Source organism: Sarcophilus harrisii, chromosome 6 (assembly GCF_902635505.1).
Source record: "Sarcophilus harrisii chromosome 6, mSarHar1.11, whole genome shotgun sequence".
Classification (NCBI taxonomy): Eukaryota; Metazoa; Chordata; class Mammalia; order Dasyuromorphia; family Dasyuridae; genus Sarcophilus; species Sarcophilus harrisii.
Genome location: NC_045431.1, coordinates 129,456,752 through 129,476,484, shown reverse-complemented (window position 1 = coordinate 129,476,484; position 19,733 = coordinate 129,456,752). Strand labels below are relative to the sequence as shown.

Sequence of the window (19,733 nt, the reverse complement as noted above, 5' to 3'; positions counted from 1 at the left end):
TAGGAAATGGGAAAGGATTCTTCTCCTCTGAGACTGACTATAAAAATAAATATTTATAATTGCCAAAAAAAATAAAAGACTTTAAATCAAAATATGTTTCTCTTTTTGTAGAAGAAAATGTTCACCTACCTGCAAGGCCTCATGAATATTGCCATTGTAGTCTATGATTTCTGTTGCTCCTGGATCTCCCTTTTGCCCAGGAGGACCCTATGAATACATCAAAAAGAATTTGCTCATTCATACCACGAATACTTCTGTACCCTTGAATTGTTTCCTCCACCATTTCTGAGCCCCTCTCCCTCTCAATCAGTCCCCAAACCATTTCTTTGTGCTTGTCCTTTCAAGAAAAACATTTAATGCCAAACTTTGTCCTTTCATGAGGTTAGGCAACTTTTCTCTTGTACAGAAGACATAGACCAGCAAAGGTGAGCTAGAAAAAAATTACTTTGAAAAGAGTTTCTAATAGTTATTAGAATAAAAGTTAAAATGAGAGTCAACTTTTGCACTGGATTTATCTTGATTTTGCCAAAGTCATTCCTTTTTCCTCATCTTCTCTTTAAAGACGGCTTTTAATCTCTTGGTGTTTAAAGGACAAAGCATCTTTCTGCAGCACATAACTTTTGAAAGGAGAATGTTGTTTATTAAATATTTTCTATAAGCTCATAGACTTAAAGCTAAAAAGTTAAACCCTAGAAATCTTGGACTTCAATCTCTTTATTGAAGAAATGCAGAAAGTGATTCCTAGAAAAATTAAGTTAATTTGCTTATGTTTACACAACTAGTGAGTGCCTGAGGCTGTTTTTGAATTCAGGTCTTCCTAATTCCAAGTCCAAGGCTCAGCTATTTCTTCAGGCTGCTTCTCTTCTCACTTTTATCTATTAGTTGTTAGATTGACAGTTTTCAATCCTTTTTAGATCACTTTTAATTTCCTGATTTAATTTAAATTCTTGGGCTAATGTCTATTTTTATTACTGTATTAACAACTTAATGAAAATTATACACATTTGCTCATAGGGTAGCTATTTAAATTGAACAAAGTGAAAAATAGGGAATTTTGTGATCTTCTTCTCTTGAGTTGGTTTGTTCATTACTTTTCCCTCTTTAGGATAATGAAGGAGAGAGCGAACCTCTTGGATGGGCCAGTAGTGGTGACAGCAATAGTTACAATGGATGCTATATCTTGTTATAAATATGTGTGTATGGGGATGATATATATATAAATATAAATATGTTTATATGCATGTATGTGTGCATGTGTATGCATATTATACATATATGTATATGTGTATATTAGTCACAATATTCCAAGTGGATATTTCAAACTCTACCCCATATATAGGCTAATGATGGCAGGTACACTTACTCTTGGTCCCAGAGCTCCAGAGTCACCTTTGTCTCCACGATCACCCTATTGCCCAAGGAAAACAAAGCAAGAAATAAACCACTCATTCTTGGAAAAGAATGGTCATTAGTTGAAACTTACAATATTTTGACTTATAAAATTGGCATACACAATTTAGTCAATAACAAGAAAATATCACATGTAATAGAAATGAACCCACTGGGGGAGTTTATAAATCATTTAAACATATAAAAGATAATTTATATGTATATATATGTACATATAAATACATAAATGCCTATACATAAACATATGTATATACAGATATACATATATATATATATACAACCCATACATATATAAATGATAATATATGTATTTATACATATATACAACCCATACATATATAAATGGTAATATATGTATCTATACATATACACACATATACATATAATACATATACAGACATACCTTTTTCTATTTATTTACAAAATGACAATCTTTCTATAAACATTTTTAGGATTCAGTATACAGGTTAGAGATTTCTCACAGAAACTTTTGCAAAATCAGTCTATATTTTTTCTTCCTTAAAGACTTCATTTATAATACTGTCATTCAACTAAGTGAAACTGAGCAGTCCTGATCTCCAGGATTTTGTGTAACATCATAATACTTAATAGCAGGACCACAGTGATCATACTGACTGAATTTTGGAGAGCCACCACTTCCTGCTTTCTGTCAAGTTCCAGTGAATATCAAGTGGGTTCTCCATGGAAGTTTTTATTTATTTTTACAAAAGATAGTGTTTGTGTTGTAGGGAAAACCTTTTATCTGGTAAAATATTCACTGAAGAAAATGGCACTCACCCTTAATTAAATTTAAGGTATAAAAGAAGCCTTTACAAGACATGTAATGTGCATGATTTCATCATTCTATTGGGAGAAAAATACCTAGATATTTTGTTTTTTGTTCAAATAATCAACTTAATTTGATTTAAAAAAAAAAGGAAAGGAAATTTAACCTCGTCTAAAGAAAAAGGTCTAGCAAGAACCTACAAACTAAAAGGAAAAGTAGAAACCACCCTGAAAAATCGAATGATATGAATAAAAAGCTCAATAGTATTAAGATGGCATACTAGAGAAGCATTGATGGTAATGGCAATAGGAGAAAGAGTTAGTGTGAAAATAAGGCTCTTTGTAAAAATTAAAGTCTCCAAACTATATGCAACTTCAGGGGTGGTGGGGAGAAGAGAGAGGTGGCAGGGAGGGAGAAAAAGGGAGAAAGGGAGGGAAAAAGTGGGAGAATAAGAAGAGTAGCATTAATAAAAAGCACTGAAATGTAACTGACCTTTGACCCTTTGGGACCTCTAACTCCTGATTCACCTTGTTTCCCCTGTTATAAGAAAGGCATGAGAGGGAAAAGAGAAAATGGCAAATGAAGTTAAGAACAGAGAAAGGAATTAGCTGTGATTCCAAATAATGCAGAATGATGAATAACCTTTTATGTTAGCTGTCATATATATATATATATATATATATATATATATCCATCCAGTTGGGTATATAACCACAAACATAAGTAAATATATACATATATACATACATACATATATCTCCAGTTGGGTATATAACCACAAACACAAGCAAACTCTAATGGTTCTCCAATCCTATCTTTTCCCACCAACCCAGCTAGTCTATCATAATTCGGAGGACTATTCTCTTAAGGGGAGGATTTACATGAATAATTCTCATTAGTCTTAATAGTGTTTGTCTGCATAATTTTCTCTTCTTCAAAGAGTAAATTATTTCCTATGTCAGTAGGATGGGCAATTAAAATAAAGTGTTACCACATTAGCTGCCAGGAAAGTTTAGTAAAAATAAAGATAAAACAGTTAAGTGATTTTTTTTTGTTACTTTAATATTTTCAAGGTTTTACTATCATGTACTAAAAATAAACAGACACATATTTTCCCAGAAAGTTTTAAACATATCCAGGGGGAAATTTTTCTACAGCATCTCCCTCCTCTTCTTGTCCTATCTTAGTGGTCTTGGTAAATAAAAATAAGAGAGTAAACAGAAGAGAATAAGTTGGAAAAATGAAATTATAGAATCAATCCCATTTGAAAAAGACCTAGTATGTGCACATTTCAGAAACTATTTGGTAATTTGGACAGTTCCCTTCAGCATGTGTTAAGCTTTATTTTGATTTTCTAGTCTGAAGCAGGTGGTATATGTTTTCAGAACAACAAACATTTCACAACTAACCTTTGGTCCAGGAACTCCAGGTTCACCTCGCTCACCTCTCCCAGGAGATCCAGCCTCTCCACGTTCACCCTGACATAAATTACATCATCCACAAGTGACAATATGTCATTATAAAATAACAAAGTTTGGTGTATAGAAAGAAAACTGAGTAGAGCCCAGGCAATAGGCCTGCTTGAAAAAAGAAAAAAAAAAGCTACAACAATTTTGATTCTAATTGTTGCCTATAGAAAATGTTTTATCCAAGGAAACTTATATGGGAAAGATATGGAATATATTTATTTTGGGGTATATAATCACAAACATAAGGAAACTCTAATAGTTCCTGGGTCCCATCTCTTCCCACCAACCCAGCCATTCTGAGATAATTCAGAAGACTATTCTCTCATCAAAAGAAGGGGAGGACTTACCTGGTTTTCAACTACCAGTAAAACAGATTTCTTACTAAGTTAGGAAAACTAGATAGTCATTCCAGATGACTAATGGGGGAAAAAATCCCTCTAACCTTAGTGATGAAGGATGTGGTGATATGAATCCCCCAATATAATCTATGTATTATTTAAGAATAAAAGCTAGAACTTTAAGGTTTACAGTTTTTCATATATGTTAGCTTACTTAAACCTCATAACAATCCTATAAGGTAAGTGCTATACTCATTTTACAGAGGAGGAAACTGAAACACAGACAAGGTAAAGAGACTAGGCCACATAGCTAGTAGAGGTGAGGTAGAGTTTGAACTTGGGCCTTTCTGAATTCCAGTCATATTTTTATCTACTTAATGCCTAAAATTGTAGGGGACTGAAACTCTGAAAAGGTGTGCTTGAATCAGACAACAGAGCACTTAAGGTTAATTACCTATTTGATGTGAGATATTGGCTCTATATACATATATTTAGATGAGATGATGATGTGATGGCTCTCCTCACCATTGGTGCTTGCTGAATGTTTGGTGGTGAGGAAATAGTAGGCAAGATAGAGGACAGATGGAGATATTGATTGTATGATTTTGGAAAAGTCACATAACTGTAGAGATACAAGCTACTCTCTAAATTGCAGATGAGATTGTCTAGCTTTATCAGGAGAGAGCTTCCTAATTAGCAGTTTCTTAATTAGTATGTTGCCACATAAACTTACAAGACTTTTTTTTCCCTAGCTCTAGAAAATTTTTTTTGGTACTTTGGTATGGCATTGAAAAAGTAAATCAATTTAGGTAGAATTATCGTATTTGTTATTTTAGCTCAGATTAGCCATGAGCAATTAATATTTTTCCAATTTAGATTTTACGTTGTATGAAAAATGTTTTGTAATAGTGTTCATGTAGTTCCTGTTTGTCTTGGCAAGCAGACTTCCAAATATTTTATATTGTCTATAGCTATTTAATTAATTAATTAATTAATTTTTGCTGAGGCAATTGGGGTTAAGTGACTTCACACAGCTAGGAAGTGTCTGAAACCAGATCTGAACTCAGGTCCTCCTGACTTCAGGGTTGATTCTCTATCCACAGCACCATTAGCTGCTTCTGTCTGTAGCTATTTTAAATGGAATTTATTTTTATATTTCTTGCTGGTAAGCTTTGTTAGTAATATATAGAAATGCTGATGATTTATTGGTATCTATTTTATATCTACTTTATATTCTGCAACTTTGCTAAAATTGTTAATTGTTTCTTTTTCTTCTCTAATTGCTAAAGGTAATACTTCTAGTACAATACTGAAGAACACTGGTGATAATGGGCATCCTTGCTTCACCCTTGATATTACTAGGAAGACTTCTAGCTTATCCCCATTACAAATAATGCTTGCTGATGATTTTAGGTAGACACTGCTTATCATTTTAAGGAAAACTCCATTTATTCCTATACTCTAGTGTTTTTAATATGAATGGGTACTGTATTTTGTCAAAAAAATTTTCCCACTTCTACTGAGATAATCAAATGATTTCAAATGATTTTGTTACTGTTATGTACAATGACACCAACAGTTTTCCTAATATTGAACCAGCCCTGTATTCCTAGTATAAATTTTACCTGGTCATATGTAATGGGCCAGAATTCTGGAGAAATGTACTTGAAACAAGGATTCATACAACAAAGTGTTAACTCAGTGGAAGACAATGATTATCTACTTTATATATACTTAATACTTAGCATGGTGATGTAATAATTCTACAATTGATGTAATTGTAATAGAGTATTTAAAGTGAGGACAAACTCAACCACAGAGATTCCATCTTTGATCAGCCTTGTGGTAGCTCTCCTGCTTCCTACACTTTGAGAGAGAAGACTTGACCACCATCGTGGTGGCTCTCTTGCCTCCTGCATTCCTCCACTGAAACCAAAACCCATTCTGGAGGATCTCCAGAAAGCTAGCTCGGCCTCAGGCAAAGGAGACAGACTGTGAAGGAGACAATAAAGATTTTGGATTTTATTCCTGACTATTCTTGTGGTTATTATTCTGCTGAGATCACAGCTGGTCCCAAGACCTCCAGAAAACCAGCCGGAACATTATAGTCATAATGTATTATTTTTGTGATTTTGATGTAATCTCTTTGCTAACATTTTATTTAATTTTTTTACATAAATTTTTATGGGAAATTGCTCTATAACTTTTTCCCCCTGTTCTGTTTTTTTTTTTTTTCTGTTTCAGGCATCAGCACCATATTTATGTCATAAAAGGAATTTGATTGAACTCCTTCACCTAGTTTTCCAAATAGTTTACATAATATGGAAATCATTTGTTCTTTAAATGTTTGGTAGAATTTACTTTTAAATCCATCTAATTAATCCATTTAGAGATTTCTTTCGTAGGGAGTTCATTGACAGCTTGTTCAATTTCTTTTTCTAAAATGGGATTATTTCAATATTTTATTTCCTCTTCTGTTAATTTGAGCAATTTATGTTTTTGTAAATATACATTTATTTGACCTAGGTTTTCCAATTTATTAGCATACAGTTGGGCAAAATAACTCATAATTATTGCTTTAATTTTCTCTTCATTGCTAATGACTGCATCCTTTTCATTTTTGATACTTTTAATTTGGTTTTCTTCTATCTTTTTAAATCAAATTAACCAAGGGTTTTATTTTATTTTATTAGGTTATTTCCTCCCATAAAGCCAACGCTTAGTTTTATTTGTTAATTCAATAGTTTTCTTACTTTCAATTTCACTAATGTTTCCTTTGATTTTCAGAATTTCTAATTTTGTATTTTAATTAGAGATTTTAAATTTGTTGTTCATCTTGCTTTTTAAATTGCCTGCCCAATCTGTTATTTCTTTATTTTCTTTATTTTATGTTTATTCTTTATTCTAAATTCTTTATTTAGAGACATAAACTTTCTCCTTAGAATTGCTTTGGCTGTGTCTCATAAATTTTGGTCTGTTGTATTATTATTGTAATTCTCTTTGATGAAATGTTTGATTGCTTCTATGATTTGTTGCTTGATCAATTCATTCTGTAGAATTAGATTATTCAGTTCCCAATTATTTTTAAATCTATCTTTCCATGGCCCATTAAAGGATCTGGTCTTTTCATCAGGAAAGTTTAAAAATCCCCCTATTTTATTAAATATTCAATTTTTTTCCCCTGAAAGATTATGTCACTTCTGCTGGGTAGTTGATTCTTGATTGTAATTTATACTCCTTTGCCTTTCAAAATATCATATTCCCATTTCTCTGATCCTTTAATGTTAGAAGTTGCTAAGTCTTATGTAATTGTATGGTTCCTTGATATCTGAATTGCTTCTTTCTGATTGCTTACAGTATTTTCTCCTTGGACTGATAGTTCTGGAACTGGCTACAATATTCATTGGAGTTTTGATTTGGGGGATCTTATTAAGGAGGTAATCAGTAAATTCTTTCAATTTCTATTTTGCCCTCTGGTTGTAATATATCAGGGCAGTTTTGCCTTGATAATTTTCTTGAAAGATGCTGTTCAGGTTCTTTTTTATTTATCATGGCTTTCAGGTAGTTCAATAATTCTTGAATTATCTCTCCTGTATTTATTTTCCAGGTCAGTTGTTTTTCCAATAATGTATTTTACATTTTCTTCTAGTTTCTCATTCTTTTGTTTTTGTTTGATTGATTCTTGATGTCTCAGAGAGTCAATAGCTTCCATGTGTCCAATTCTAATTTTCAAGGAATTATTCTCTTCAGTGAGTTTTTGTTGCTTTTTTTCTCTTTGTGCAATTATAACTTTTAAGTAGTTATTTTCTTCAATCAATTTTTGTGTTTCCTTTTCCAAGCTATTGACCCTTTTTTCATAATTCTTTTGCAGAACTCTAATTTCTTTTCCCCATGTTTCTTAATTGATTAAAAAAAATTTTTTTTGGGGGGCTTTTTCAAAGACTTTTTGGGTTTGGGGTCAATTCATATTCCCCTTTAAGACTTCACATATAAGCATTTTGACATTGATTTCCTCTTCTGAATTTGTGTTTTGATCTTCCTTATTACTATAGTAGCTTTCTGTGATCAAGATTCTTTTCTTTTCTTTTTTTTAAGTTGAGCTCTGCTCTAGGAGTACAGGGGAAATTGTCCCAGGTTTTTTTGCATTGAGGCTAGGGATCAGTTTACTGACTTTCTGTGCTGTGGCCTGACCTATTCATGCCTATTGTGCCTTGGATTCCAGGGGGCTGGCAGTTTGCTTGATGATCTGGGGCTAGATGCCTCACAGCTGGCCTGCTTTGCTGCTGGCCTGCTGAGTCAAAACCAGAAGGCCTCGGTTCTTGAGTTATATTGTGACTAAGAGCCTCCTGTTGGCTTACCCAGACACTGCCTATGCTTGATTGCCCTCTTCCTCCTCAGTGAGACAGACTTTTCCTGAAGTCCTTCTAAATTACCTTGAGCTGGAAAATCCATCTTTTTATGCATTCTGTCACTCCAGAATTCTTTTAGACGTATGATTTAAGGTTATTTCTGAGAGCTCAGGCAACTTCCTGGGTTCTCTCTATCATCTTGATTTTGCCCTGCTCCTGAATCTAAAATCAGTATTTTAGGGAGATTGATCTGATGATAGTGCATTGCAGAGAACAAAAGAAATGAGGAATTGGAAGGGCCCAGAATAACAACTGAGGCAGCTAGGTGATTCAGTGAAAGCTGAGTTCAAATCTGGCCTCAGAAGTAGTTTGGTGATCCTGAACAAACCTGTTTGCCTTCATTCACTGGTGAAGGAAATGGCAAAATATTTTGTCTAAAAAGTCCATGGAGAGCATTGTTGTGTTTTGGTGGGGTCACAAAAAGTTGGACATGACTGAATGACTGAACAAGAAGAAGGAGCCCAGTAGCTTGACCAAAGCAGGCATTTAACAAATATTTGCTGAACTGAACTACTGAATGTTGGCAAGAAGACACATATTCAGATCTTGGCTTTGTTGCTTACAAATCTAAGCAACTTTGGGCAAGACATTTGGCCTCTCTGAGCCTTAGTTCCTGCACAAATAATGAAGTGACAAAATGAGTAACATTTATCTAACACTAATTTTTTCAAAGCACATTACACCAATTATGTCATCATAATCACTCTGGGCAGTAGGTACTATCATTATCCTCAATATACAAATGGACAAAGTGAGGCAAATAGAAATTAAGTGATTGCCCAAGGTCACATAGTTAAGAAGTATCTGAGACCAGATTTGAACTCAGGTTTTACTGATTCCAGGTCCAGTGCTTTAGCCATGGCACTAAATTAGTGCCATATATATATATATATATATATATCCCTTATAAAGTAAGGGAGTTAAACTAGATAGCCCCAAAGGCCTTTTCAGGCTCTAGATTTTTTTTTTTTTAACACAGACTTGGGTTCAATTCATTCCTTTGCCATTTGCTACAATATTTTTGGGAATGTCATTTCTGTCTTCTTGGGCTCAATTTCCTCATCTGTAAAATGAATAAGTTGTACTACATGACCCCTGAGACACTACAGGGCTGTAAATCTATGCTCCTTTGATATGTAACCTGATTGGCTGGAGTGGGTCATCCAAGAAAAAGATGATGATGATGACCATGAATTTTAGCAGTTGGGAAATGAAAAGGGAGGGAGATGAAAAGATTACTTGCTAAAATCTATCCAGGTTAAAACAGGTGATATATATATATACTTGGACTTATTGCATGAAAAGGGACCCCAGTGCACAAGAACATCTCCAATTTGCAAACATTGATGTGGTCTAGCTATCATGCAAAAGTGAATTGATTAACTCTGACAGGCTACACATCACTTCTATTGATACAAAGACAACTAATTATTTGCCTTTCTCCAGAGAATGGGGTGCTCCATATGTAGACCAATACTTTTGGAGCTTTTCTTCTGGGGATAATCTATGAATATACAGACTTGACTCTCTGAAACCATCTCTCATTTATTTCCAGTGAATTCAACACAGGGAAGAAAAGATAGCAATTGTTTAAAAATAAAGGAAAGTTGTTTGTTCCAATGTTATCTTCTTTGATTTATCTAGGACTTTCATCTGGCACAAGCAAAACTAAAATTTCAGATCTATATCTTTTAAATTCATGTGGCTGTTTTTGTTTCTGCCTGAGAAGATGAAAAAGGAGTTTCATTTTGACTTGATAAATAGCAAAATAATTTTTCATATGGTGGGCATACAGGCTTATATACTTTTAGCATACTTTGGGGTATGGTCTGATAGGACAAGTCATTGAAGATTTTATATTCAAGAAGCTTTCCGCTCTTCAAAGTGTTTCTTTCTGGTACCAGGTGCTTATGGAATCTATGAAAGGATTATTTCTAACTTCTCGCTTTAAAGGAGTTGCAATGATTAAGGTGAGTTATAATTCTCTGCTGAAGTTAGTCTGCCTGACTCTGCTTAAAAATTCTACTCCTTCAACCTGGCAATTAGACTACAGAGCTATTTAGCAGTTTTTATAATAAAGGAAGGGATAAGATACATTGTCTGGTATATTCCAGTCCCTTGTGAATCATTTTGCCCACCTCTTTCTGGAATGTTGCTCTGCACAGAAACCAAAGGAATAAGAATCTACTTACCTTTGTTCCAGGTAACCCTGGTAACCCTGGTTCTCCCTGTGGACCAATGAAACCTGGTTCTCCCTTTAAAAAGATGAGTAAATCATAGTATTATTTATTTGCCAGTAATTAAAACAAAATTGGTTTTCTCCTAATACAATTTTCCCCACCCACCCTCCTTTTTCATCACCCACTTATTTCTAATTGAGATCCAGCAACTTTGCAGACAAATTTAATTATAGAGGACCTTCATCAGCACAACTATTTTCAAATCTTTATAGAATTTAGATGAAAAAAGAGGAAGAAAAGACACGACAATTGAGAAATCTCTAACTCTCCTTTTCCATTTGTTGTATGGTGCCTATTGTTACTTGGCAAGAATCTAATACATTTGTATTAAAGATTGGATGAAAACATTTTTTTCTTTTTAGTACTTTTCTATTATTTTTGAATATATAGGTGGGCATAGACAGCCTACATATCCATGCCATTTCTTTTTTCCCCAATGATTTAATATTTTATTTTCCCCAATTACATGTAAAAAATATATATTTTTTAGTTTTCTGTTCCAAATTTTCTCTATTCTTCATTCTACCCTCTCCCCCACAATGAAAAGGCAAGCAATTTTAAGTAGGTTATATATATGCAGTCATGCAAAACATATTTCCACATTAGTCATGTTTGAAACATGACCAAAAAAGTATGCTTTTATCTGTATTCAGACTCTATCAATTCTTCTTCTGGAAATGTCATTCCCTATTTCTGAAATGCCTGGCACTCTTTTATTAGAAAAAGAGGGGAATAATGTTCCAGAGGGATTTCTCATGAACATTTCTACTTCTCTCTTCTTTCTCTGAATCTTTACACAAGAACTAAGGAATCAGAGTGGGACATGGAATGAACTCCCTGGAGCATATTTACCAAAATAATTTTCTGAATTCTAGTATTTCAGAAATGCCAATGACAGAGATCCAAATTTCAGGCAAAAATGGTTAGCCACAAATTTATAATCCACTGTTATTAGAATAACCTCTTAATGATGAATAAAAATGCTCTTGCCCCACAAAAAAAAATAAGCTATCCCTCAAAATTTTCTGACTCAGTGTCTCTTAAATGATTAGCTTGCACTAAAAAAATGCAAGTTTTTTTTTAAGGTTGACAATTTACAAATAAAGCAGACCTTGCATATCTCTAAAGAGAAATAAGTTTTCTGGTTGGTTAGCATATCTGTAAGAGTGTAAAGAAAACAGGAGGACCAGGAAGGGCATAACAGTGAAAAGAGAAAAGATAGGAATGAATGATACACAAACAAACATTTTTTTTATTCCAGTTAGTTACTAGGTTATGTTACTAGGAAGACAAAGCATTCCAACTTGGGATGCAAGACTTTAGAGCTAGTGTTATTGTTGAGTAAAAACAATTTTTAGAATCTAAAATTTTAATCATCACTAATAATAAAATAATTAAGCTGCATGTGATAGAGATATCTTCTAAGTTTATAATAAAAGAATGTGTGGCAATCCCAGTACTTCAAACAACATTAACATGGCTAAATCTTACAATTTTCCATAAAAGTAATTATTTGTTCATTTTTATCAAAGCACCATGAGAGTCTACATTTTTTCATCAATCCAAAAAATAATACAGTACCAGCTTTTCATAGATGTTAAATTCAACCCTCAATCTAGTCAAAAGCAAGGGGGAGGAAATGACATTAACATTTAAGAACATTTAACATTAGGAAAAATCAATTTATACTCATTTTTTTCCTTCTCAAAGATTTCAAATAGCTTCACAGACATCATCCTCACTATTTCCTGATGTGAAAGACAGGTAGACCAGAACTGTTATGCCCATTTTACAGATAAAGAAACTGAATTTAATAGTCATTTGCCTGAGGACAGTCCTGATAAAACCCATCCAAAACTTGATCCAAAAACCGCTTGAGTTATTGTTGAGTGTAGGAATCTTCCCTTTAATCTCAAGTTCTTAGTAGCTATTAGTAGAGCAGAAATGGTGAAGTTTCTCTTTTCCTTTTGTAAGGAGATGAAACAATGTCCCAGTAAAACTAGGAACATGAAGGTACAAAACTCAGATTGCTTTAGCTTTCTGCTGTTGTCATCTCCACAGCATTCCTTGAATGTTTGGGGCTATAAGAATTCAGTTGTACCTTTCCTGAAACCTGAAGATGACTCTTTGGGCATGTTTCAGTGAGCTAGCACTATATTTTGAGGTCAACACAATGTACGACAGCAGGAATCTACTAAGGGCGAAAGCATAGGATTGTAGATTTAGAGCTAGAAGTGAGCTCAGAAGCCATATTGTTCAACACCTTCATTTAACTGATGAAGAAACTGATTTCTAGAAATGGTAAAAAAAAATCTTAGGATTATATATTCAAAGCTCTAAGAGATCTCAGAGGCTTTTTAATACAATGTTTATTTTATAGATAAGAAAACTGAAGTCCCAAAATGGGAAGTACCTTGCCAAAGTCACACAGGTAGTGAGAAGTACAAGCAAGATTTGCATTTAGGTTCCCTTACTCTTTTGATCTTTCCAATAATTTTGGGAGATAGGTGCTTATTATTTCATTTTTCAGGAGAGGAAACTAAGACAGGCAGAGATTGCATGACTTACCATTGTCCACATAATTAAGAAGCATCTGTGACCATATTTGAACTAAGATCTCTAGATTCCAGGTATAAAGCTCTATCCCCTGAGCTATCTAGCTGCCAGTAAAGTCATACCTCTCCTTCATCCCATTCTCCACCCCCCAAAAGTTGAAATCTGTCACAAAGAATGGAAAAAAAATAAAATTCTGAAGGATATCTTGAAGAATTTTTTTCAAAAACCAGATCTATCTTCATGGGTCTGTCAAACATAAAACACAATTCTTATTTCTTTTTCTGCTTGTTGACTCAATGATGCTTTCAATGTCACCATCAAAATTAAGACCTATGGGATGATGCAAAGCATCTCTGACATTCCTAAAGCTTCTGGGAGATAGATCATGATTATTCATTGCTGTATAAGCATCCTGACATGAAAGAAATAACAGACAGAAGTAGGAGGGGCATTGTATTGCAGCCACATTTGGGAGAGGCTGGAAGGAAAACAGATTGGATCAGAAAAAATAGAGACAGTGATCCTAAGACAATGTACTTTGGTAGACTCTTCTTGGGAAAGAAGCAGACTCCTAAGTGACTTAATCTCTCTAAGTTTTGGATTCCTTCTCTTTATTCAAGGTGTAGATGATTTCTTAAATCTTAGGTTTGAAGATTTCATGTTCTAAGATTCTAAAACAATGCTTTAATGAGTACCATTATTTTTAATGGCCCAAGCACTAGTACTGATTTGTCATTTCTATAATTTTGAGACTGAGATTCTTCTCTGAGAAGGGAGTTATCATAGTTATAGTTTGATTACTAGATGTAGGGTCACTTTGCATTAATATGGGTAAAATTCAGTTTTATAACATGTTAGAAAAATTATATCTGTGGTTTGATTGCTACAGGGAGATTTTTGTGAGGGACCCCCTCCTCTACAATTTAAGAGTTTTAAGAGAGTTGTCTGGTATCACTGAGAAAAGAAGTGATTTTCCTAGTCATAAAAATAGTATATGTCAGAGACAGGACTTGAATCTAGGTTAGCCTAGCTCTGAGGCTACCTCTCTATCCACTCTACTAGACTGTCTTGAGTCTCTACTTCAGATTGGTCCTCTACTGGAGTGAGTGAACTTGTTGGCAGATTTTTAAAGGCACTAAAATAAAATTTATTACTAATGAATTTACCAAATAATGTTGGAACTTAGGTCTTTGGGTTGTAGTCTATAATCAAGTCAGCACAATGTAATACATTAAAGATGAAGTAGTCTGTTGGGTTTCAAGAAGCTCATAACACTCATTAGCTCATGGATTTTTAAAGATATAACTAGGTAGCAAATAATAACTTCAAGAATTCTCTTGCCACTAGAAATTCCTATCAATGCTCAAATGAAAGAAGCATTTAAGCACCAATCTTCAGCAACCAAGCCAGAATCAGAAACATTTCTTGATTACCTAAAAGTCTCACCTCTAGGCATTCCCTTCTCACAATTAGGATGAACACGGCATCAAAGTTAACTACTATAGTAATGGCAAATTCTTCAACTTAAAAAGGCTACAAGCCAAATCTAAAATGGGGTGAATGCTGGTGTATGTTTTTTTGTTTCAAAAAACAAAAAAAAAAAAATTGAACATTCAGTGCAGCCCCTGAGACTGAAATGCAACAAAGCAAGGATGAATTCTGTGCTGCTTGTGCTAATTTTGGCCTATCAACACCAAGAAAACACAGGTCCTTCATTCAGCCGGCACCACATTATCCATATGTGGAACCATCAATTTTAGCAAATGGAGATGTTTTGAACTCTGTGGATAAGTTTACTTACCTTAGTGTACTTTCCATGGATGTACACATTGATAATGAGGTTGACACACGCATTGCCAGAGATAGCTCAGTGTTTGGGAAACTCCAAAAGAAAGTGTGAGAAAGAAGAGGTATTAGTCTGACTACTAACTGAATGACAACAGAACCACTGTGCTGACCTCACTGTTGTATGCCTGTGAAACCTGAACAATATGCCAGCACCATGCCAGGAAATTTAATCACTTCCATTTGAGTTGTCTTAGGAAGATTCTGAAGATCACCTGGCAAGATGAGATAACAGACGTTGATGTCCTTTCTTGAAACTGCCAAATATTTGAACACAAGCAGACTGTGCAATTTTGTTGGGCTTGCCACATTGTTCAAATGTCAAAATGTATCCTTGCCTAAAAGACTTTTTTTATGTCCCATAGGACAGGCCACTCATTGTGCAATAAGAGAACACTTTCAAAGCCTCTCTTAAGAACTTTAGAACTGATTGCATGACATGAGAGACATCAGCATAGGACCCTCCAACATAATGTGTCCTTATCAAAAAAGGTGTTGTGCTCTATAAACAAAAAAGAATTGAAATAGCTCAGCAGAAACACAAGATGCACAAAGTTAGAGAATCTACCCTAACTGGGCATATGGACTATTTGTGCCCAACCTGGGGAAGACCATTCTAAGCTCATATTGGTCTTTATAGTTGTATACACTATGACTTGACTATAACATAGTGATGTCATTTTGGGCCTCTTCAAGAATGACAATCACCACACAGTGGGAAGAATTATTCCCTTGTCACTTCCTGAGCTTCCCTATTGTCTTAACAGTATGGTTAACAGCAAGTTTCAATGGAATGGAAGAGAGGAGACTTGCTATTCCACTGTTCTGCATCCTGTCCCTGATTCAGGGCATGCCCTAGGGCAGGCCATGTGTGAAGGCTGGGTAATCAAGGAGTGCATATCGAGCTGCTCAGTAACAAGCTAAACTAGAACTCTAATGTATGAATGTAAGAAGGAATGCTGTGGAAACAGGATGGAAGCACAGCTCCCAACAGCATCGTTTTCCTATAGCTAAGAATAATGGCAGCAGATGGATCCACCTGTACATCCATCACTGATGGACTATAAGTAGCCTAAGAGAGGAAGAGGGAAAACTTCAAACAGTGGCAGGTTCTGGGAAGAAGAGGCTCTTGCTGCAAACCAAAGTACTCTCTTCTTACGAACACCTTATAAGAAGTTCTAGGCATTACACACAGGTCTTTTTTTATCCCTCTCACACACATGAATAGCAACTTCATTTTCAGATTTGAAGGACAGATATTTATATCTGTTTACAAAATATGAAGATATACACACATATAAACATATTTTACACTATATAAAGACACACATACACATGCGCATATGTAGTCTCTGTCTTTTTCTCTTTCACTCCCTCTGCCCTTCTCCTTTCCTTACCTTCTACTGAAGTGGAAAAACACCCTTGAGACCATGAGAAACATTATCTTTGTTTGAAACTCTGTCTGCAGTCAGAACTGTGTTGCTACCTTTTCACTCCCTAATGCAGATGGTATTTACTGTTTTACACCCCAGATGTGCTACCATCCACTACCTAAGATCTTGACAACTTGATAAACATAAAGAATATTGTTTTATTGCCTGTCTGGGAATGTAATTCTTAAATGTGATAACCTTTACCTCCTGTCTGGGAAAGGAATTCTATTATTATAATGAATGCTTTCAAAGAACCCCTTTGTAGATTTTTCTATAAATATGTATCTCTGAAACTGCTTGATACTGACACCACCTTCCCCTCTCCTTCCCTCCTCCCCCCCCCCCCCCCCCCCAGCTGGAGGGGCTTAGTCTTGGTCAGCGATCAATAAACGCTCTTAAACTTTCATTATTTTGGGTATCCTGTATTTTCTCTCATCTGGGCACTTCACTACAAGAAACCTTCCCCAGTCCTCTTATTTTCGTGCCTTCTCCCTAAGATTACCTCCAATATATGTTTTTATAGCTTCTCTGTGTATAGCTTTTTGAATGTGGTCTTCTCCATGAGACCATGAGTTCCTTGAGAGAAGGGGCTGTTTTCTTTTGTTTGTTTGTTTATTTGTTTGTTTTTGTTTTTTGTTTTTCTTTGTACCTCTACCAGTTAGCACATGGCCTGGCACATCATTAGTGCTTAATACTAGCTGACTATCTATTATAACTAAGTGTAACAATCTCACCCAAACTGGAAGTACAGGGGTCACTTACATATCCCACTATGTATCAGCAGAGCAGCTTTGACCCCTTCTGTTTGTCTCAACCAGGGTGGATTCATGCTCTTGCTCTCACTCTTGCTCTTTCACATACACACACACACACACACACACACACACACACGCCTGCAGATAACCTGGTGACTTTTTTGCTCTTAAAGGCTTATCATACTGACTCCTAAGCTAAAAGAATTGTCAACTCCCCCAATTCCTGTAGCTGGGATTATAAGGGTGTGCTATTATGCCTGATTATCTAGTTATTTTTTTTAAATCACCCTGATTTTGTGTCATCCAAAACAAACAAAAACAAAACCATATTCTGGCGTGTCCAAAATCACTGGATTAAAAACTATACCCTGACTAGATTCTTCAAATCTGGCATGATAATTTTAAAATAAATAGTTTTTTTTTTCTTGCCTTACCTTTTAGCACAAATTTAAGTTTTATTTATCTTTTATAACTTTAAATGGGCACTACCCACGTAGAAGAGTCAGAAAGGCAAACTTCAAAAGAAAATAATAGCTCAGTAGAGAAGATGAAGGTTGTGCTCTGAGTTCAAATGGAGAAAAGGGAAGAATGATCTCTGAGGAGTAGTTTTCTCTTGACTCTCCTGGCAACTACTATCTATATCTGAAGATTATCTTGAGAAGTCATCTGTAGTCTCAAGGCTTTTTAGCTGGGGGATATGGGTAAAAAAATGATTGGAAAGCTAGGAACTGATTCAGGAAATGTGTCCTTCCTTTTACCTTTAAGAAACGAAGGATGACTGTTTCAGGTCCGATGAAGTTCTGGGGATCTATAATAAGGCAGTGACTAATTTTCTCTGTACACAGCCCAAAATAGCAAGAGGCTATTAATTGCAATTGACCTTGAAGTAATCTTCCAGCTGACCTTGAAACAACAATATAATTCTTTCAGTTTCATTTTGCTAGATTTACTTATTAAAGTTTATTTGTTTCTGTATTCAAGTTCCTTGCTGTTCCCCCCCCCCCCCAATATTTGGATAATTATTTCAATGTAATTACTTTCCTCTGTACTTTTATTTATTTCATTCATGTATTGAAAAACATTATTCTGAGAAGGGGTCCAGGAGCTTCACTAGGCTGCCAAAGAGATCCAGGACACCTAAAAGGGCAAAGAACCCCTGCATGATTATTAGTAAAGTTAAAAGTAATAGAAGCAAGTGCCTCTTAATGGAAGCAGCTACCAAGTGCTTTGGAGATTAATATGCCTAGTTTCATGCAGAAACTTATCAGGTGTTCTCATCAAAATTTTTTAGAAATGACCATCTGCAAAAGCAAATTGAAAATATCATCCTAAATAAGCAGTCCCCATTTTCAGAGAAATCTCTGACTTTGCGTTTTTGACCATTTGTTTTATTTTGTGAGTCATTCAAAGTAATTTATGACTTTTTTAAACCTGTCTAAAAGCACCTCTGACATAGCCTAATAATAAGGTTATATTTTCTGAGACCTTTAATGCTTCCAAGCAGATCCAGTTATTGTTTTCCAAAAACAATAGTATAGTAGGATGGTGGAGGGAGAGGGAGAAAGAAAAAGTGCTAATTTCCCAGAATGCTAAAAGTATCAGCAATAATTCTGATTAATGTGATGTGGCACTGATTGCAGGGACCCTGGAAGTATCCTTCTTCCTTACAGGCTAATTAGAATTCAAGTCAGCACAATACCAGCCTTGGAGGATTATAGTGAAAACATTGCTGTAATAAGAACCAGCAGCCTATTTGGAGGTAATGATTGATTTGTAAAATTACTGAAGGAGGAAAGGGTGCAGCAGAGAACAAGAAGATAAAGTTTATCCAAAATAAAAAATGCTTATTTTCTTTATGGATCAAGTTTGACACTACTTTAAAACATCTTTTTGAGAGTTTGGGGGTGGGGTACAATATTATAAATGAGCTGCACAACAAAGGTTTATTTAAATATTAAAAAACATAGCTTTTTATTCTTTTCTTCATGCAATTATATGATGAAAGTGCTTCTGATTTATTTATTGGAGGCTTTCATTAGGCCTGGTGAGATTTCTCATTTCTGGTTGTATGAATTTCCTAATTGGTCTCTGGAAATACTCAATTCCTTATATTGACTTTGTCCAAGGCAAAGAGGCTAATGGTGGATAACAGATGCACAATGCTAGCCTTTTAATGAACAGTGCTTTCTTTTTAGGAAATTATTTCATATCCTGTTTCATTTTTTGAAAATCTGACTATTCTGGTTTTCTGATGAAAAAGAAATAGCAGTGAAAGTGGATTTTATTAGACAATAGTTCTAACATGCAATAGAGACTCACACTCCTTCCCAAAGAATGGCAAAGTCAGTGCCTCAGCTGCCTGGAAAAGGGATTCTCTGTTTTTTGATTCAATGTTAGTGATGAGTTCATAGCAAAAATGTCACAATCAGAAGTATCTCATATTTGTTCCATTCCTGATAAAGTTGATCTAGAAGTAGAAGGCCAAAGCCTT

The 19,733-nt window shown here is 34.8% G+C and overlaps 1 protein-coding gene across 3 annotated transcripts in view; it reads right to left on the bottom strand.

Moving 5' to 3' along the window:
- COL25A1 (collagen type XXV alpha 1 chain) overlaps nt 1-19,733 on the bottom strand; it is a 528,728-nt gene that overhangs the window by 62,597 nt on the left and 446,398 nt on the right. For all 3 annotated transcript variants that reach the window (XM_031943399.1, XM_031943400.1, XM_031943401.1), the window contains exons 19-23: nt 10,606-10,668; nt 3,607-3,675; nt 2,690-2,734; nt 1,364-1,408; nt 130-207 (exon numbers count right to left, since the gene is read on the bottom strand). In XM_031943399.1, coding sequence (XP_031799259.1) covers nt 130-207; nt 1,364-1,408; nt 2,690-2,734; nt 3,607-3,675; nt 10,606-10,668 — 300 coding nt within the window. The remainder of the gene's footprint in view (nt 1-129; nt 208-1,363; nt 1,409-2,689; nt 2,735-3,606; nt 3,676-10,605; nt 10,669-19,733) is intronic.